The sequence below is a fragment of the Pelodiscus sinensis genome, chromosome 14 (assembly GCF_049634645.1).
Source record: "Pelodiscus sinensis isolate JC-2024 chromosome 14, ASM4963464v1, whole genome shotgun sequence".
Classification (NCBI taxonomy): domain Eukaryota; kingdom Metazoa; phylum Chordata; order Testudines; family Trionychidae; genus Pelodiscus; species Pelodiscus sinensis.
Window position 1 is genome coordinate 38974248 of NC_134724.1, and position 20369 is coordinate 38994616.

Genomic DNA, 20369 nt, shown 5'->3' on the forward strand with positions numbered 1-20369 from the left:
AGTGGAAGGAGGTGAGGGAGGAATGGGGTACGAGCCCCCGATGGGGAGGACTGGGCTGGCTCTGCGGGCTTTTGGGGGTGGAAGCTCTCCTGCAGCCCCCCGATTGCCCCCTCTCCTCAGATGGCAGCCTGCGGCAAGTGCAGCCGGGCTGATGGCCGAGTGGTGTGATGTGCCCAGTGTGGGTAGTCCGGACAATCCAAGCCAGGACTGCTTTGCAAGCGGGACACCCCTGAGAACTGTCTGTCTGGGGTGGGGGTCAGGTCCCTTTAAGCACAGCCCTCGGCTAGCCTGAGACAGCATCTCCACGCTCTAAGTCCTCCTCTGATGCCCTGCCGGCACTGCTTCCGGCCATCCTTAAGCCTGGTTCAGGGTCCACTTAATGTGGACATGCTAGTTCGAATTAGCAAAACGCTAATTCGAACTAGTTTTTTAGTCTGGATCCGTTAGTTCGAATTAGCTTAGTTCGAATTAACTAATTCGAACTAAGTTAGTTCGAATTAACGTTGTAGTGTAGACGTACCCTGAGAGACTGTTGCTTAAAAAGCAAACACGATTCTTGGCTACATTCCCAGGTGTGTTGTGAGCAAGACACGAGAAGTCATTCTTCTACTCTACTCTGCACTGATTAGGCTTCAGCTGTAGAATTTTGTCCAGTTCTGGGATGGTTTAACCCTGGAATAAGTTGCCTAGGGAGGCTGTGGAATCTCCATCACTGGAGATATTTAAGAGCAGGTTAGAGACACACCTTTCCGAGATGATCTAGAAGGTGCTTGGTCCTGCCGTGAGGGCAGGGGACTGGACTTGATGACCTCTCGAGGTTCCTGCCAGTTCTAGGAGTCTAAGATTCTATGATAAACCAAAACAAGCAAGAGTCTCAAAGAGGAAGTGAGCATGTTAGTGAACAGTTCCCAATAGGAAACAATCCAGCAGTAGCCGGGGAATGGACTCAGATGACCTGAGAGAGAGGGGGTTTCTAATTTAGACTCAGTAGATCTGATTTACTCCAAGGAAAAATTAGCATAACTAAAGCTGCCACCTCTCACTAGTTACAGGATTAATGTTTTATTAAAAATAACGTTTTATTTTTATGTCCCATGCAGACTAGGACGATCTAGGCATCATTTCATTACAACCCAGAGAATTACTAAGCCACTCTGCAGGAGAAATAGAACATCTTTTCTGTATTCTTGCCTGGGTACTAAATTGCATGATCTATCACTGTGAGACAGCAAGCTTCCCCAAATTGAATAGTGGAATATTTTGCCATTTATTATGCTCCAGGCTGTTTATTTCCTTTAGCATCGTGTGATAAAAGCTTGACTACAGAGCCTTCCCCAAAGGCTAAAATCCAAACAAACTTTGAATCCAACAACACTTGAGCAATGTGATGGATTGTGGTATTCAGCATTAGGAATGGCACACGATATCTGATCCATTTCTGTCTTCCTAACTTAATGAAAGCAAGGGAAATGCAAAGTAGTAGTAAATTAAAAGGAAATTGCGTTTTAATGCTGTAGAAACAACCCATAACATTCACTCCCCCCCCGGAAGCCATCGCCACAAATGCTGTAGATATTCTTACAGGCTGGAGAATGTTATGACTGTGAGAGCAAAGCAAGCTAAGATTATAATGAATGTGCCTCAGCATGCCTGCTCTTCCCTGGCCCTCGGGCCATAGTGTTCTCTCTGCTCCATAGCCAGAGCACGCCACCAGAGAGACTGCCAGTTGGCTGCTGTTTGTTTTCTGCACGGGCGTCTCTTGCTTTGAAGAGTAGGACTGGTCCAAGAGAGACCACGAAGCTTTTCTGATGTTTGCCATCAAAGATTGTTGCTGCTTTTGAACCAGTTTACCAAGTGGCCAGACTACATCAAGTCCCAGCGTTTTGAAAGTGGTGTGCAATTTTAACACAGTTATGTTGACGAGCCAGGAGTTGGCCAGTAATAGAAGCAGAATATAAACAGGAACTAGCATGGACGTATCAGTATCACAAGGTCTTTTAACACAGTGTATTTATGTATCATTCGTAACAGGTTCGAGGGGTTTTCCAATAAATCAGGCACTTTGTACATTTTTGAAAATTTTGGCACCTGCCACACACTAGCCGCAAAAGTTAGCATTGGCATGAACACCACGAACGTTGTTGCAATGTACATTTATGAGGCTTTTTGTTCTGCTGTGCCTTCTCTTCAATACCCTTGAGGGTTTGGCTTTTTAGGGTTAAGCTGCGGCTTCCCCTTTGCAAGATTAAGTTTTTCCTTCCTCCCCGTCCCGCTGACAAATCCTGAGCTCACTTGCATACCAGACTCCATTGGCTGGCTGGGTCTGGCCTCATTTCTAACAGCTACAGGCAAGTTTTCCCCAGCTGAGTGTCTAGCAAGGAGAGTTTACTTGCCACCCCTTGCACTCTCCAGAGATTTACTGCCCAGCTGTTCTGCTCGGCTCACTCAGCTCCCCAGTCTTCCCGCTGAGCCTGAGCCAGAGTGTTCACTCCAAGAATTAACACGGAGACCTTCCTGTCCCAACAACTGGCGAAGCACAACCACTTGGTTCTCACAGGCCTCTTCCAATTCCCTGACAGTTTTCACTTCCTCCACAACCTTCTTTGAGCTACCCACATTGGATCTTTCCAAAGCAAAGTCTGTGGATCCATTGTCTGCAGAAACATTCTGGCTGTTAGCAACTGGACCAAGGGTCTTAATTTCTACATGCAAAAATTCATCCTGATCCACCTTAATCATCTGCTTAGGGACGGCCCTGTGGGGGATGGGGGTGGGGGACCATGCATTTGGGGCAATTTGGTGTCATGGTGCCCTGCACGGGGGGCGCAGTGGGAGGGACTGCTTTGCAGCCCACAGGGTGCTCCTGCGATCGGACAAGCCCAGGTTTGAGTCAGTTATTTATGATCTTGCTCAAGGAAAATGCTTTGCAGGAAATTTGCTGCCTCCTTTGTGACCAGAGCTCTGCTGTAGCGGGCTGCTGACCTGTCTCCTGTGCCGGGAGACAGCTGCGTTTCCCATGTGTGTGCAGACCCACATTGTTCTCCGCTCTGTGCCAAGCTCTCCCCTGCCCCGATGGCAACACGGCCACTTCTGTTCTGCTCCCAGCAGGTGCCGCAGCCCCCGCTGGCCTGTGGGAACCGCCTGCCGCTCAGAGGAGAAAACAGGCCCAGCTGCTATTGTGGTTGTCTCCGGAGCCTCCTGGCCTTATCTCGCGGCTAGACACAGCATTGGCACGTGTGGCAGTGCCTCGTCTGGGCACAGGGCACTTCTGAGTGTGACTGCTCCCCGCCGACAGGGGAAGCAGCTGTGCTCATGCAGCCGCTGGCCCAGCCGCTCCCGGCCACGCCTGGGCACCCACGGGCTCCAGCCAGCCAAACCCTGCACCGAGCCATTACTCACACAGTGCGCAGGCGGAGGAGCGAGGGTCAGGCGCTCCCGGGGGGGATGGCATGGCTCCGGAAGAGGCGGGGTGGGGCACGGAGGGGGCTTGGGAGGGAGGCTGGGGGAGCAAGTCGGCTCCTATTGGGCAGGAGGCGTGTCACTCTCCATTCCACAGAAAGCACCATTTCTCCACTGGCCCGTACGCCCCCAGCTTTCGGAGCCCTCGCCGGGGCTCGTTACGCAGCCGTCTGCCACGCGCGGCACCTGCTTTGCCTGGAGGCCTCGCATTGGGGAATCTCTCCCTAAGTGCAGCACCTGTAGGCTCAGGGCCTCCAAGGCAGCCCCTGTGTTGTGCAGCCTGGCCACTACTGCCGAGGTCCCCAGGCCGGTGCCGCTCAGCCCCTGGGGGGCGTAACGGGCGATGGGTGACCCGCCGAAAGGCCACAGTCCCAGAGAGCCCTGTGACTCCTGGAGGGCGGCGAGACTCGCTCGGCCTGTCTGCGGAGCCCGAACAGCGTCAGGCGGGTTGCCACGGTGCTGCCCGGCGGTGTCACTCGGAGCGGGCCCACGGCAGCGTTTAGGTGTTCATGTGGAGCCAACTCTCCCCTCCCCCCACACCTGGGGCTTGGGATATGGGGCCGGGCCTGTTCACTGTGCTACGTGACTGCACACAGCCCAGTGACAATGGAGTCCCTGCCCCGGTCAGTAGGAAAACACAAAGAGGATGGTGGGCCAGGCCCTGCAGGGAACGAAGCTGCCAACTTGCCCTGAGCTCCGCAGGCCCTGGGAGCCGGAGCTTGGAGGGCCCAGGCTGCACATCGAGAGGGGCGCAAAGGCGTTCCGCTTTATTCTGCTTTTAAATACAAAGCCCCCTCGTCCCGTGTGCTGCTGACAGTCCCAGCCACAGAGGGCAGGCCAGGCCCACGAGAGGGCACCAAGCCCCCTCTGGACTCAACCACAGACTCTTCTGTGCATCTCACTGCAGAGATGTGATGTGCCCTGCAGGCTGGGGCGACAGTGAATACAAGCGAGTGGTGGCCGGACAGGCTCCCCGCTCTGCCATGTGGGCCCGAACCCACAAAGGCGTTGGGGTGCCCAGCTCTCCGCACAGGCCGCGGAGCCGAGGGACACGGCGCCCATGCAGCCGCACACCAGAGTGGTGTGAGGAACCAGAACATCCACGCAGGCCTTGGCTGTGCTCTCCCCTGGGGCGGCTCCACCCGGGGCAGCTCCGTCGGATTAATGCCTCCCTGAGCCTGCTCGGAGCTGCAGCCTCCGCTCTGCCCCACTGGGGGTCCAGTGCTTCAGGGGCTTTTAACTCCACCGTCCCTGACAGGCAGCATGTCCTCAGGCCACTGGCTCGGTCTGCCTTGGGCCCTTCTCAGGCCCCCGGACACAGCCACCTCCTCCTAACACGCCGGTGAGGCGGGGCAGGGCAGATGGGAAACTGAGGCAGAGCGTGGCTACAGGAGGTCTGTGGTAGAGCCAAGTCCTAGGTGAGTGCCCTATGAACTTCACCCGAAGAGAGTTTTGTACCTGAAATATATAAAAGGGAGGGGGAGAGTCCCCCCGCACCCCCAAGCCCTGATCCAAGCATCCCTGAAATCCGTAGTTTAAATTGAGATGTGAGCCCTGCAGCAGGCCCTGCTCTGGCTAATGGGCCAAACTGCAAAGCGGGAAGCTGCCTGGACCTGAGAGCTCCATGCTGCCACTCAGCCCTGCACCCGAGGGGCCACAGATGGAGATCTGCCTGCGCTGGAGATGTGCCTCACCAGTCTGTCTCTCTCTTTGCTGCTGCTGCTACTGCTGTTGCTGCTGCTGCTGCTAGTGTTGCTGCTGCTGCTAGTGTTGCTGCTGCTGGTGCCGCTGCTGCTGCTTGGGGGCCAGCTGAGGGCTGTGGACTTTGGAAATGGGCTTTGATCTTACTCAGCTTTCGGATTTTATTCTCGGAGCTCTGCAGCCGAGAATTGAAGACCCGGCAGAACTTCTGCAGCCCTTTCTCAGGGTCCCGGAGGTATAAGGAGCGGAGCTGGGGAAGGCTCACATTGTGCAGGGACAGCGTCTGCACCGAAGGCTTGGTGAGAAGTTTCTCACTCAGCAAGGGCTGCAGGGAAGTGTAACAGTCCAGGTGAGAGCAGGTGAGCACAGGCCTTGCATCCTGCAGGGGGTCCAGCTCCAGAATGACACACAGATCCCGCAGGGCCTTGGCGTTCTCCATCGGGCTGCTGTCATTGAGCTGCCGCCAGAGGTAGGTGCTGGCCAGGGTCTTCAGTTTGTGGTTCCCAGTCCTGGGGATCTTCTCTTTAATCAGGGGCAAGACATCCAGGAAACCAGAGACAGCTGCGCAAAACTCTTCCTTCCTGCCCAGGAGAGCCAAGGACTGAAAGAGCACAGGCAGGGCTGCAGACCAGAGACCGTATCCTGCTAACACAGGCTTGTGGACAGAGCAGAGGTGGTGGAACAAGGACTTCACGCCAATCTCACAGATGCCGCCTTTTGAGATCAAGTCAGGCAAAGAGGCCATCGGCTGGATCAAGACGGCGAAGCTCTTTTCTCCATCCACCACGGCCAGCTGCAGGATCCTGTTTGCTTCTGGGAGTGAAAGACAGAATCTGTCAGGGGAACTTGACCACTGGGCGTGGGCCTCACCCGGCAAAACGATGGGCTTTAATGGGGCTACAGCGATTACAGCAACGGGGGATCTGGCCCCTCAGAGCCCTCCCCAAGCAGCATCTGACCCCCCACGCCTAGCTTGCCTCTTCCAGGGCACTTCAGCTAACCCGTCCCCAGCACAGCCCTTGCCCTGGCCCCGCAGGTGTTCCTGGGAGAGGGGAAAGGGCTCTTCCTCACTCGACGGTGTCACTTCTGGAAGGGGAGGGCTGCTCCGGGAGCCTGGAGGCTGTTAACCTAGAGCCCTGCCTGACCACGTGGCAGATGCACCAGCCGCTTGCCGCTGACCATCCTTCCATTCATGGCCTCGTGGACTTGGGCTATGTCTGCACTACAAAGCTTTTGTGCAAAAACCGGTGGAGCGTCGACACCTGAAGTGCGTTTTTGCACGAGAAAATCTAGTCAGGCGACAGACCAGAAGGCCTCCTTCTACGAGGAATAAGTCCTTTTTGCACAAGAGTTCTTGCACAAGAAGGTGCGTGTGGATGCTCAACAAGGGTTTCTTGTGCAAAAAGAGCCAACCACAAAAAGCACAGGTGCGCTGCTGGCCGTTCTGGGAACGCCCAGCAGAACTTTCTTGTGCAGAGTGTCCATGCAGTGTAGACGCTCTCGTGCGCAAGACGTTTTTGCAGAAGATCTCTTCCGATAAAAGCTTCTTGCGCAAAAGCCCTGCAGTGCAGACAAAGTCTTGGAGCCCCTCCAGCAGCAGGGCTGCCTCGCCTCGCCTCGCCGTGGGAAGCCTGCTGCTGCACCCTAGCGGGGACATGGCAGGTGGTCATCTCCCCAGCAGAGCCAGGGAGACCCATGGCCTCTGGCCTGTCCTCCCCCTCCGTAGGGCATCTACACCGCAGAGTTTTCCCGGGGTACCAGAGGCACCCCAAAAAACACTGCCAAGTCCAAGGAATGCGTCTGTTTTTCTGAACGTGTTTTTGAAGAGCAGACACGTTTTTCTGCATCCCTGTAAACCTCGTTCTACGAGGAAGAAGGAATGACCCGGAAGAGGGTTTTCCCCTGGCGTTTGGCCCTGTGTCGGAAAAGCCTCTTTCGGAAGGAAAGCGGGAAAAGATACGCAATTTGCCTCCCTTTTTCCAACTCTTCCTGCAGTGTAGACAGAGCCTTGGGCTGTGTCTAGACTGACAAGTTTTTCCGCAAAAGCAATTGCTTTTGCAGAAAAACTTGCCAGCTGTCTACACTGGCCGCTTGAATTTCCGCAAGAGCACTGACTTCCTACTGTCTGAAATCAGTGCTTCTTGCGGAAATACGATGCTGCTCCCGTTCGGGCAAAAGTCCTTTTGCACAAAGCTTTTGCGCAAAAGGGCCAGTGCAGACAGCTCAGATTTGTTTTGCGCAAAAAAGCCCCGATCGCAAAAATGGCGATTGGGGCTTTTTTGTGAAAAAGCGCATCTAGATTGACACGGACGCTTTTCTACAAAAAGTGCTTTTGCGGAAAAGCGTCTGCGCCAATCTAGACGCTCTTTTCCACAAATGCTTTTAACGGAAAACTTTTCCGTTAAAAGCATTTGTGGAAAATCCTGCCAGTCTAGACGTAGCCTTGGTGTTTGACTTTGCAGCATCCATTCCCGGGTCTTACGCAAGAACTGGAGGTCAAAGAAGAGCAGGGAGGCTTGTCTGGTGTCGAGCGCCCGCGGGCTGCTGGCAGCAAAGGCCGGGAGGTCTCCCTCGCTGCTCCCACAACTGAAGCTGTTGATGTCATCCAGCAGACTGGAGTCCTGGAGAAGGGAACGGAGATGGGTGTCAAAGGCTCCAAAAGAGCCCAGAGAATCAGCCCAGGGAACTCACAGCCTCTAGTTCCCCTCCAGCTCCCCAAGGCTCTGTGGTTGCTGCAGACTCATCCGGGCGGCCGCCCCAGGTCTGAGCTCCCAGGTGAGCCTCGCCTGGTGTGAGCTGCACAGGCCTATGGAGGGGCGAGGTTCCTGGGTGCTCAGGGCGCTGTGCTCCCATGTGTGGAGGGAGGGGCTATGCTGCCCTGTGATTCTGCCCAGAGAGCTGGGAGAGACCTTCTCCATGCTGTGGGGCACAAGGGGATTGTGGGAAGGCAGTGGAGGACCATCGGCTCTGGAGTGGGTTAGCTGCAAAGCAGGTGTGTTATTGCCTCAGGGAAAGCAGCGCCCAGGCGCTCAGCCACTGCCCAGCTGGGCTAGCAAGACCGGGTGTACACTGAGGAACAGGGCTGGCAGCTTTCTAACTGCAAAAACCATGCACCCTTGCCCTGCCTGCTGCCCCGCCCCTTCTCCCAAGACTCCGCCCCCTCCCCTGTCAGTCGCTCTCCCCCACCTTGGCTCACTCGGCTCACACGTCTCAGGGCGTGAGCTGGGCAGCGCCTCCCTGGAAGTGGAGACAGGCCCCTCGGCTCCTGGATGCAGGGATGCCTAGGCAGCTCTGCAGTTGCCTGTGCCCACAGGCGCTGCCCCCCAGCTCCCGTCGGCTGTGGTTCCCGCACGGGGCCCTCCTCTAGGAGCTGGGCGACGTGTCCACACTTAGAGCCCGCCGGCCCTGCACCAATGGGACTTTCAGCAGCCTGGTGGGTGGGGGCCCTTTGTGGCCAGGCAGTACACCTGCAGCCCCAGTCAGTCCGGGGGCCAGGGAGGGGGGGGGCAATGTGGAGGGAAGAGCCCCGGCTGACTGCAGGGAAGAGAAACCCCAAAGTGCTTTGGTAAACCACAAGGTGCCTCTCTGCAATGTGAGGTGTGTAACTAGCTCTGCCAATCCGGCCAGGGCGTCCCATCGCCTTTCCAACCAGCCGAAATGCTGGGCGCCCTCCAGGCAGCGCCCCGCACCCACAGGCAGCGTCTGCTTTGTCCCAGCGGAGAGGGCCCGCACTGGCGGAGGCTCCCGGCGTCTGCCCTGGGCGCTGTGGTGCTCTTGGGCACTGTGCCTCACTCACCGCTGACTCTGCATCGCTGTCATCCCCTTCAGAGCTGTCCAAACAACTTGTGGAATCATCTGCAAGAAGCAAAAGGCAAGTCAGACTCCTGAGCCACTCACAGGAGTGCAAGGAAGAGATTGGGGATTGGAGGGTGTGAGTGGGGATCTTCCTTTGCCACGCACTGCACAGTTAGCCTGTGGAACTCACCGCCACAGGAGATCATGGAGACCGAGAGCTTAGCAGAGATTCAAAAGAAAGACTGAAAATAAATATGGATTTCAATCCTACTGCTTCTAACTCCTGTGACTGTCCCTTTGCTCTTGTATTATGAGACTGGGCGAATAGCAGCCCCATCTACAGTCTCTGTCCCTTTCAGAATTATGTAGGTCTCTGCCACATCCCCTTTCATTCAGCTCCGCTCTAAGGCGAGGAGTCCCCATCTTTTCAATCTCTCTTTCTGTGGAAGGTTTTCTCTTCACATGACAAGGGAAGAAGGGTGCAGAATCTGAACAAATACTCAGCGTGGGGGATTAATTCTGCTCCCCCTTGGACTGGGTTTTCTGATGGTTATCTAAGGGTAACTGAGAAAGGAAGCTGGCATTTGGGGTGCGCAAGATGCATACATCGCCTGGGGAAAGGGGATTCCACACCATGCAACAGTCCTCAATATTCACACCTGCTATTTGTCAAAATTCCCTGAAGGAGAGAGGACAAAAACCCAGGGCTAATAGGAATAAAAACAAACAAATAGGCTGAGATTTCCCTTATGCCTCGTGAAACGAGGTTTACAGGAGCAGTCGACAAAGGCGTTCCCTGTCGACCGATCCACGTCTTGACTGCCGCGCTGTGCTGACGATCAGCTGAGCCGGCACAGCGTGGCGGCCATTTTTATTTTAATGAAGCCGGGGATATTTAAATCCCCACTTCACTGAGGATGTCGGGTAGCCTATTTCACATGCCCCTGTCAGCAGAGGCATGTGATCTAGACATACCCTTTGAGACTAACAAAACATGTAGAAGGATCATGAGCTTTCGTGGGCACAGCCCACTTCTTCAGGTGATCATTTCTTTAGGTTCCCTGGAAATTTCGGCTCTTAGCTAGCAGCTGGCATTCATAGTTGAAGGATAGAAGGAACCATCGGCTTAAGTAGCCTGATCTTCTGTGTCACACCGACCAGATCGTTTCTCTCCGTTACCCCTTCTTCCTGAAGGCCCCAGCTCAGGTGAGGCGCTCAGTACCCCGGGCTAAGGGAGGGATTTGCCCAGGGCAAATTTGCCTTTTTGGTGGTTCGTTTTCGGTCCCCGTGGCCTGTGACTGCTACCTGCGACCTCACAGCCTGGTGAACGCTGGGGCGTCAGGGCAGAACCAATCAGCTGTGACACGGAGGGGACCCTGGAATCCAAAGATCAGTGTGACTCAGAAAAGATCTTTTCTAACTGCCCACCAGAAGCATCTCTCATAGACTCAGACTTGAAGGTCGGAAAGAATCATCTAGTCTGGCTCCTCCATGGCACAGGCCACAGAACCTCCCCCACTGGCTGAGCTGCCAACGCCTTGCCTCATGTGACAGAACCCACCGCTGACACGAGTTAAACCCACACGTGCCCCGGGGCCACACTGCCGCGGAAGGCAAAGCCCCCCGGGATTTTCTGCCAATCTGAGCCAGGGGAAACGCCTTCCCCACCCCAAAGACGTCAGTCAGCGAGACCCTGGGCACGTGGGCCCTGGGACAGAGCTCTCTGGAGTAACTCGAGTGCCCCACCCCCAGCCGCTGGAGTTCTGCGCTCCGGCAGATGGGCCACGTGCCATCGCAGGCCGCCCCGTCGTACCATCCCCTCCCGAAACGGGTCCAGCACGGTCTGGGAGCCAGTGAGATTTTTTGCCCCCACTGCTGCCCTTGGGAGGCTGCTCCAGAACTTCCCTCCTCTGATGGTTACAACCCTTCGTCTCGTTTCAAGCCTAAGGTTATTGTTGGCCAGTTTCTATCCATTTGTTCTTGTGTCCACCTTGATGCTCTTTGGTCGCCTCTCGCCGGGGAGCTTTCCCATTCCTCAGATCAGCCTCGTGGCCCTTCTCTGCCCCGTTCCCGTCCTAAGGCCTCTCTCTGAAACCTGGCCGACCAGGCTTGCACCCCGTGTTCCAGCTGAGGGCTCCTAGGCCCTCGTTTGTTTCTGGAGTCTCCTGGGGCTTCACTGATGTCAATGGCCAAAGTGAAACCCTTGGAAGACTCTGGTCACTTCTGCCTACCTGGCTCACATAGCTCATGGATGTTGTTCCTCAGCAAGTCCGCTTCCTTGGCTGCTCTGAAGTGGGTCACACCGAAAGAGCTGCTTGCTGCTGAGCAGCTGGTCCCAGGCTGTTCCAGCAAACCTTGCTGGTGCTTGCTGGCCGACTGCTCCCCTTCCCCTACATCAGCTTCTGTCTTAATCATCTTGGCAGGGGGCTCCGTCTGGACTCCTTTCCTCTTCGTGGGGAGAGGCAGCGAAGGGGCCTGACAAAGACACAGACTCTTGAGAGCTTGGGAATACGCCCGACAGGCCCCTTGCAGGTGGCACGGCTCCGGGTTCCTGCACTTACCCAGGCTGGGCCCGTCCGAGGAGAGGCCCCGGCATAGCGCAGCAATGGGGGGACGGCCAGACGGCTGGACAGCAGTTCTTGGAGACGGGCCCACAAAACATGGAAAATGGGAGGCTCCTGCCTCCACCCGCCAGTGGGCCCACATCACAGTCAGTGACGGGATGGCTAGTTTTTTCTCTTGGGTAATTCAGTGCCAATAACTTTGTGAATTGAAACTGAAGTGGCAATTTACATCCTCACAGCAGGACAGTCTGCCCTAGGGAGAACGTACGTCTGCCGCCTCAGCCGGCTCCTTCCTCCCTCCGGCCCCCCATGCATTTCGCATCCCCCACCCCCAGCAGTGACCCGCACTTCCTTCTGAAGCCATCAGGACCCTGTCTCGGCTGTGGTCTGTCTCTGTAGGGCGGCCATGCACGTGAGAGAGGTCTAGTAAACATGCTCGTTTGCAGCCGTGGTGCTGCGTGTGCTTCCCTCGTTTTACGCATGTTGAGGAAAGAGCCAAAGACACAACCAAATCCCCTGGCCAGTGCCAGTTAGTAGAAGTCCACCTAGTCAGGAACCACTTGTGTGCACCCGTCTATCCCAGGCAGTAGAATCTGGAATTGCAGATGTTAAATAGCGACTAATTGACTAATCAAATAGTCGATGCATTTTGAATCGACTATTCGATTAGTCGATAGGGCTGTTGCTACACTTCAAAGGCGAAAGCACCGCATGGAGTCTGGGATCATCTGGGGACAGCCGATCCTGGGCTCCATGCGGTCCTGCCGCTTTGAAACTCCGCAGATAGCTGCCGTTTCAAAGCGGCAGCGCCAAGTGCAGTCCAGGAGTCAGTAGGAGACCCCAGCCGACCCTCTGCTCCATGCAGCGCTGCCACTTTGAAATGCCGCGTGAAGCCTGGGGACAGCCCAGCTGGCCCCGAGCTACAGGCAGCGTCTCAAAGCGGTGGCGCCACATGGAGCCCAGAGTCTGGCCCCAGGTTCCACGTGGTGCTGCCGCTTTGAAATACCCCTCCTTGTCCCCCCTTGCTGCCTCTTTCTGACAGAGACAGCAAGGGGAGGGACACGACTAGTCGACTGGACTGTGGACTATCCGAGAAGCATTTGCCTATCGGAAAGTCGATGAGTCCGTCATGGCCCCAGCTGGAATATTCCCATGGTGTGTGATCCATGTCCTTCCTGCATCCTGTGGCTGGGCTAGGAGCAGCACGGGAGGGGCAAGAAGGCCTGTCAGCTCTGAAGCCCTTCCCCGTGCTGGTGAGATCTTACATGGGCTATGCTGCTGCTGCCGTCCTTTGCACAGCGCTTTGAGAGCTACTGGTGAAAAGTGCTGGGTAAGCGGGACAGGGTGCACTAGTCCTGCACAGGCAAGGCGAGGGCAAACAATCTGCCTGGGGCCCAAGAGGCCCATCCCCTCGCCCTGGCTGAGCATGCTCCCAGCAGCAGGAGGGCTCAGAAGGGGCAAACCAGGGCAGTCTGGCCTGCACGAGGAGGAGAGCAGCTGTGTGCAGCAGGAATCCCAGCCACGGGGCCGCCCTCCTAGCTGAGCCACGGGGCGTCAGTTGGCTATGGGGACCAACGGGGATGACTGGCGGTTACCCGCAGAGGAGCAGCCCCAGGTGGAGCAGAACGTTCATGAAGATGATGCCAGAGGACGTGAGACAAGGGCAGGAGGGACCCAGGGGATACTGGAAATGAGCCCTGTGCTAGGCTACCTGCTTCTGAAGTGCCCCTCCCCTCCTGACTCCCCCATGGCACGGTAACGATGGGAGGAGAAGGGCCCCTGGGCGATACCAATGTGAGGCAAAGCAGCCCTGGACCCCTGGCGGCGGGATGCAGTATGGCAGTGTCACCACTGCGCGGCGCTGTCTTCCCGCGTCCCTCCGCCAGCCCCCTGGCAATAAGAGCCGGGGGTTACGTTACCCGTCCCCTGGTGTGCTCCCACCTGTGCCAGGGTCTATACGATCGCCTCTTACTGGAGTCTTTGCCTTGGGCTGTGTGCGGCTCTTATATTCCCCGCTCTGCTCCCGCTCACTCCCAGTCTCCAACCTACTCAACGTTTTCTCTTCCTGTAGTTCTCATCCTAGTCTCCCCCCCCCTCCCGCCGCCACACGGCTCGCCCACTAACACACGTTTCCCACAAGCTCCCTTGCGCTGCTTCTCAAGCCTCGCATCCCACGTGCGTGCAGGGGGGAGGAAACAGACGCCCCCAGCCCAGCCTGCCCTGCCTCACTTCTCACGTCTGCCAGTGTACGCTGGAATGTTCTCGGGACAGGCGGCGTGACCGACCCCTCTCCTCTGGCACGCTGTGTGCTCAAGCCTTGAGGCAAGGGACGGGATGGAACGGAGGGAACAATGGACCTTAGATCAAATTTCCTGTATGAAAAACAAGCTGAGGCAGGAGGCTGGTGGGTATTAACCAGCACTGCGCTGCAGCCAGTCCCCTGGAGCTGTGCTTGGATTCCTGCCAGCGGTGCACAAAGTGATCCCCACTCCTGTCCGAACAAGCACAGCTCTGTCTTACCTTGCTGGAGGTATCTGTGGATCTCGCCGGAGCAGCTTCTAGCGAAACCAGAAAAGAACGAGTGAGGCAGCAGGCCATCACCGGCGTGCACGGGCACAGCAGCTCTGGCTAAGAACAAACCCTGGCTCCGAGCCACCATTTTTCATGAGTAAAGTTTTGCAAAAGCAGCCTCATTCTCTCCATTCGAAAGACAACTTAAGAATGTCCCTGCTGGGCCAGGCCAAAGGTGGGGAGACTGAGGCACTGAGTGGCAACACACTGGCCCAGTGGGTCAGGGTAGGGCCAGGCGGAGCACCCAGCCCACGACTCCATCCAATAGGCTTCCAAGATCACTGACAGGCGCCCCGCCGAGTGACGGCAAAGAGCCACCCACGTGCGCAGCCCTTTCTCCAAAAGCTGCCGTGGGTAGGACCTGCACACAGGAGCTGCACCGGGTGGAGGGCCCTGACCTCCCTGCTGCCCTGGACTCACCCCGCCACTCGCGGGCCCAAGCAGCTTCTCCCGCTGCGGGGCTGGGCTGCACACGGCCGACGCGGGCCAGGCTCCCGCCCTCGCACTGGCGGGGAGCTGTACCTGGAGAGAGGAGTGTAGGGGGGAGGTGACCTGCTGTGCCCATGTCACTCCTGCCCTGGCTCTGGGGGCCACGTGTGCTAGACCGAGGTGGGAACCTCCGGCCCGTGGGCTGCACGTGGCTCCTCGTTGTTAGCCCCGGGCGGGACACCAGAGGGGTGCCTACCTCAGCAGCTACGGGAACGCTCGCTCCCATTGGCCGCGGTTCGCCGGTTCCAGGCCAATGGGAGCCCAGCCCACGCCGCTTCCCGCAGCTCCCATTGGCTGAGTGGCAAACGGCCACCGGGATCTCAGGTACAAAGGCATTTGGCAGCCTGCCGGGCACCCTCAGGAGCGGCGTGCAGCCAGGGGCCGGAGGTTCGGCATCCCGGGGCCAGGCCTGGGCTGCCACCTCCCCACTGGCTCCACAGCGGCTTTTGGATTCCTGCAGGCGCCTGGCTCACGCTGGGGAGATGCTGACTCTTCTTTGCTGGCACTAGCACCAGGCAGGGGCCCCGTGGCACTGGGTGCGACCGGCTGTGTCTGCCCCCAGACTGACGCAGGCTGTGCGGTTACCCCCATTCGGAGGGGAAACTGAGGCACAGCGCCATTGGCTGCCCTGCCCAGAGAGAATGGAGCCCACGTCACCTTAACCCTCCTTATACACAAGCCCACCCTTTGTGGTGCACATGCCTTTCAGGGACACAAGGGAAAGGAAACACGCAGCATCCGACACCACAATGACCAAAGCGCCCAGAGACACGAGGCCGAGCAAGGGGAATATTAACGCTCTTTCTCGAGGGAAGCAGCCGCAGTCAGGCTCTGGCATCTGCGCTTGTGTCGCTGGCCCTCTCCCGGCCCGGCCCGGCCCGCTTCCCCATCCTGGCCCCCTCTCCCTGCCCAGCCCCCTCTTCCAGACCGGCCTGGACCCCACTTCTGGCCGGGCCCCCTTCCCCATCTCGGCCCCCTCCCCCATCCTGGCCTCCTGTCCCGGCCCAGCCCCCACTCCTGATCCAGCCCCCTCCCCCATCCCGGCCCCCACTCCCGATCCAGCCCCCTCCCCCATCCCGGCCCCCTCTCCTGGCCCAGCCCCCTCTCCCATCCCGGCCCCCTCTCCTGGCCGTGAAAGAGGGCAGGCCAGGAGAGGGGGCCGGGCCAGGAGAGGGGGCTGGGATGGGAGAGGGGGCCAGGACAGGAAAGGGGGCCAGGATGGGAGAGGGGACCGGGATGGGAGAGAGGGCCAGGCCGGGAGAGGGGGCCGGGCCGGACCGGGAGAGGGGTCCAGGATGGGAGAGAGGGCCAGGCCGGGAGAGGGGGCCGGGATGGGAGAGGGGACCGGGATGGGCCGGGAGAGGGGTCCAGGATGGGAGAGGGGGCCGGGCCGGACCGGGAGAGGGGTCCAGGATGGGAGAGAGGGCCAGGCCAGGAGAGGGGGCCGGGACGGGAGAGGGGGCCGGGATGGGAGAGGGGACCGGGATGGGCCGGGAGAGGGGTCCAGGATGGGAGAGGGGGCTGGGACGGGAGAGGGGGCCAGGCTGGGTAAAACTTCACGCTGAGTGCAGCCAAGGGAGAGCACCCAGGCCTGCCAACCCCGGCCTCTGCCCCCCCCCCGCCGTGGCTGAGCAAGTCCAGACCATTCCAGGGGCAGCGGTGCCTTTGCTCCCCCCCAGGACTCACGGGAGAGTCTGGCCAGGCCCATTTCGGGTCTCACATTGCTCCCCCGGCTGCACTAGTCACACTCATGACTCCTGCGTGACTGGTCACCTGTCAGTCGCTCCCCGCCTGGCTGGCCGAGCTCCCCAGGGAGAGGGGCAGGGCTAGAGGGAAGACTGGCAAACCCCGTCCGCTCCCATCCAGCCTGCTCTAGTGACTGACCACGGTGAGCAGAGCGTGATGGTTTCGGGGCCGGGGTGATCACAACTCACAGGCCGTGTGGAACTGCCTGGGCCCATCTGCATCGACCTCGACCGGCCCTCCAGTCCCTGCCATAGCACCAGTGCCTGCCCCCGAGGCAATACTCTCCCTCCTCGCTGTGACCCCCACGCGACACGAGCAGCCTGCGTCCCACGTGCCAGGTCCCCAGCCCCACCCCATCCCGCCCTGGCAGCCGTCAGGGCCCTGGCGCTCCCAGGCTCAAACCAGCGGCACAGAGACATGCGGCTCACCTCTCTCCCCGGTCACTCTTGCAAACAGAGCTTGGAGTCTGGCTTTGCACTCGGCAAAGTCCCCAGCCCGGACACTGGCTCCCGCCGCCGGGGGCTGCAGATTGCTGAGCTCCTCCAGTGAGCCCTTGATGAGGGGATGCATGTCCATCACCTCCTGGTCCGACGCGTAGAGATGCATCTTCTCCACCAGCTGCTCGCCGGCCCCCATCCTTGTGAGCACGGCTTCCGTCTGCCTCAGCTTCCCCTCCAGCTCCTCCTTCCCCAGGCCATGCCGCCTCCCCACCTGCTCCAGCAGCTCCTGCCCCGTCTCTTGGATCAGCTGCACCATCTGCTCCACCCTCTTCCGGATCAGCTCCTGGGTTTCATTCCTCACCAGGTCCAGGTCCTCAGCCTTGCTCTTCAGGTTTCTGTAGGCATCTTGGAAGAGTCCCTCCCTCTTCTTCAGCTGCTCTCTCCCACTGCCGAGCTCCCGCTGCCTCCGCTGGATTTCCTCCGTGATCTCGCAGTGCTTGCCCGCGTGCCGGCTGTCCAGCAGGGCACAGATGCAGCAGATGGGTTTCCGGCACTCTCTGCAGTAGATGCTGTTGATGACAGTACAATTGAAAGCAGCGATGCTTCCCCCACTCTGCTGGTGACCCTGCACACCCGTCCCAAGCCCGGCTCCTTCGTCTGGCGGGGCTGGGACGTGGCCAGGAGCACAGCTGGGGAGAGCCATTGCACCCGGCAGTGAGTGACGCGCTGTCTGCCCCGCTGGCTTCCTAGGGACAGGCCTCCCCTCCCAACACGGCACCTGTGGCGAGTCCAGAGCTCCCCTCTCCTCGCCCGGCAACGGCCTGGACTAGGGCAGGGCCAGCTGATTCCCAGCCACCCCTCCTCCTCCGAGAGACATCCCAGTCCCTCCAGCTTCCACTGCCAGCCTGGGGGGCTTGCTAAAGAAAACAGCCCCCCCCCAGCTAGGGTGCAGCCCTGCAGCGAACACGGCCAGCCCCATCGATGCCAGCTGGCCCGGTGTGGTTTGCCCCCAGCAGTGCCTGCCACGGTGCCACGGGCCTCTCTGAACCCCACAGGTCCGTGCCCTGAGCCGGCACAGCAGCTCCCAGCACGCCCAGGCAAGGGGCCGGGGCAGCGAAGAGCGAGGCTGGGGAGCAGAAGCAGAGCCAGGTGGGAACCTGCTGGGAGTGGGAGCCCCCCGGTGCTCTGCCGGGCCTTGGAAGAGACACTGGCTGGGCACGTTACCTCAGCATCTGGTTCGCATGGGACGGGTTGGGGCAGGACAAGCTTCTGGGCTTCCTCGAGTCACCAAGAAACTCCCTGGCAGATCCCAGCTGGAGCTCCCTCACGGCCTTGGCCTCGTGGCTCTCTCGCTTCAGATACCTCTGGTGGGCCTCGAAGCACCGGGGGCAGAGGAACTCCTCGCACTCAGCGCACCAGAACTCCCCCGGCTGCCCACAGTGACAGACCAGGCCGCTGCCGCTGCGGATCTTCTGGTAGGTGCGGAGCTTGGCCTGCAGGTTGGCGAAGAGCAGGTTGTCCTGGTCTGGGATCCCGCTGGCTTGTGGGATGGGAGCCTGGCAGATGGGGCACTGGCCCACCGGCTTGTTCTCCTCCAGGCAGTCGATGCACAAGGTGTGAAGGCAGGACAGGAGCTTGGGACTCCTGGGCTCTTTGTGGCACCCCTGGCAGAGCAGGAACTGGAATTCTTCCTCCATGGCCTGCGGGAAGGGGAGAGAGGCCAGGCTTGCCAGTGCAGGCTAGCTCTGTTCTGCAGCCCAGGAAGGGAGATGGAGGACAGAGGAGGCCCCTGCGCTATGTGGGCACGACCCTGGACCCCAGGGCTATGTCTACACTACAAGGTTGTTGCGCAAAAACCCTGCAGTGTAGAAAAAGCCCAGGAAGGGAGCTTTGCTGCCCTGCTCTGGACCGAGAAGCAGAAAGACACTCTCCACATTGCCCTTGCCTACGGGGTCCAGGCTGGTAGATTTTGTGGGCCCCCTGGCTCTAGGGTGGGATCTAAAATGAGGGAACACTTTCTGGGCAGAGCTCCCCAGGGATGCACATGGCTTTGTGTCCTCTGCTGCTCCTATTGGTTGCAATTACAGCCAATCAGAGTGGCGCAGAAAAGCCTCCAGGCAGCACCTTGCTGTGCTGCCCTTCCCCAGCTGGGGGGAGGGAGAGGAAGCAGCAGTGTGCAGAGCCACTTCCCCGCCCCTGCCCTCTCCCCCCCGCCCGGCAGAGCCTGTTGATTGAATCCAGCCCCGGCTTGCCTGACTCCAGCCTGAGAGGCTCAGAGCTCCCCCCTCCCTGCAGCAGGGACCCAGTGCTGGTGCTCTAGCCCTGTGGGACGGGCCATGGTGGGGGCGGGTACAGGTCTTGAGTGCTGGTGCTGGCTCCCAGATGCTGGGGTCCCAGCCTCAGGGGCCGGATCCAGGCAAGCCGTGGGCCTCATCCAGCCCTTGGGCCGTAGGTTCCCCACCCCTGAGCTAAGAAAGCTGCTACCATGATTCCTCACAACCCTGATGCACTCACGCTTCCACAGGCATGAGGGAGATCAGCCCATTTCACAGATGGGAACTGTGGCACAGCTCCTCACACGGGCTCTGAACCCCCTTGGAATCAATGGAAGTTAGGCACCTCCATCCATTTCAGGCTCTGGGCCTGCGTGACTTGCCCAGGTCACATGGGAACCAGTGGGGGCACCCACAATAGATGCCCAGGCTAGCGCTAGGCCATGCTTGGGCAGGCTGAAGAATCAGCCCACAACAGCCCTGGCGGGGGGGGGGGGGGGGGCGAAGGGGCTGGGTAACTAGCGGGCAATCCCAATCGCAAGCAGAAGATGCCCCAGAGCTGGGCGCCTCTCCCCACTGCCAGGTTGTCTCTCACTTCCTGGCCCCCTTTGATGCCCTTTGCCCAGCTATTTCCCCTGCTGCATGGTCATTGCTGTCATGCTTGCCCTGGACACAGCACCCCCTTCAGAGGGAGGCAGGGTCCAGTGGTCCCTGGAAGCTGGGCACTTGTGAGGCTGCCCACCAGAGACCCAGTGCCGCCCAGCAGATTAGCAGAGCGCCCCAGCGAGGTTTGTGTTCCTGTTGGTGGTGCCCAGCCTCCAGTGCACAGAACAAAACTTTTCCCTGGATGAATGGAGAAGATTAGAGGGAACATTGGCAGGGTCCCCAGGCATCTCTGCCTCCGGGCACATCCTGCTGCTTCTTCCTTTTGCACGTAGCAGAACGTCTCAGTCCCCAAACACTCCAGTCAACCCACGAGGGAGACAGTCCGACCACCCATTGCAATAAGCTCACCTGTTTCTGCAGGCTGCTTGGGCTCCCCGGGGACAAGAGAGCCATTGTTCACCGGATCCTGCGCCGATCAGCGCGTCAGCTGGGGGCCAGGCCACGCCCCTGCTGGGTAACACGTCAGCTGGGTCTGACCGGTAAGTTTCGATTTCTGAGAAGAGAAACGAGTCTCTTGTCTTGTATCCGGCCTGTCAGAAGTTCCTTCCTGTGCAGCAGCGTCCCACCCTGCCCTCTGGCAACTGACTTGCCAGGGCTGCAGAGAAATACTGAGCATGCCCTGCCCTCCCTCCCAGAGAGGGAGCTTTCCCAGGCGATACTGAGAT

General features: G+C 58.9%; 2 protein-coding genes across 2 annotated transcripts in view; one reads left to right on the forward strand and one right to left on the reverse strand.

The window, feature by feature from the left end:
* Nucleotides 1–20272, reverse strand: LOC102455550 (protein PML-like). Its single transcript, XM_075897578.1, has 8 exons — nt 20053–20272; nt 17990–18465; nt 16754–17334; nt 14040–14077; nt 11187–11430; nt 8957–9015; nt 7643–7781; nt 1–5973 (listed from the first exon to the last, which is right to left on the reverse strand). The coding sequence occupies exons 1-8, from the start codon at nt 20095–20097 to the stop codon at nt 5150–5152; spliced, it is 2406 nt and encodes an 801-aa protein (XP_075753693.1). The 5' UTR covers nt 20098–20272; the 3' UTR covers nt 1–5149.
* Nucleotides 20166–20369, forward strand: part of PML (PML nuclear body scaffold) — a 23897-nt gene continuing 23693 nt past the window's right edge. Inside the window, exon 1 of the mRNA XM_075897580.1 lies at nt 20166–20183. The gene's annotated coding sequence lies outside the window, so the exon portion shown is untranslated. The remainder of the gene's footprint in view (nt 20184–20369) is intronic.

Excerpts from the sequence above, each read along its gene's own strand:
- LOC102455550 (XM_075897578.1), bottom strand. The coding sequence starts at position 20,097 with ATGGCTCTCTTGTCCCCGGGGAGCCCAAGCAGCCTGCAGAAACAG. Across the intron at positions 14,078-16,753 it reads AAGAGTGACCGGGGAGAGAG|AAGCTGCTCCGGCGAGATCC; the intron begins GTGAGCCGCATG and ends TGGTTTCGCTAG. Across the intron at positions 11,431-14,039 it reads CCACAGATACCTCCAGCAAG|GCCCCTTCGCTGCCTCTCCC; the intron begins GTAAGACAGAGC and ends TGTCTTTGTCAG.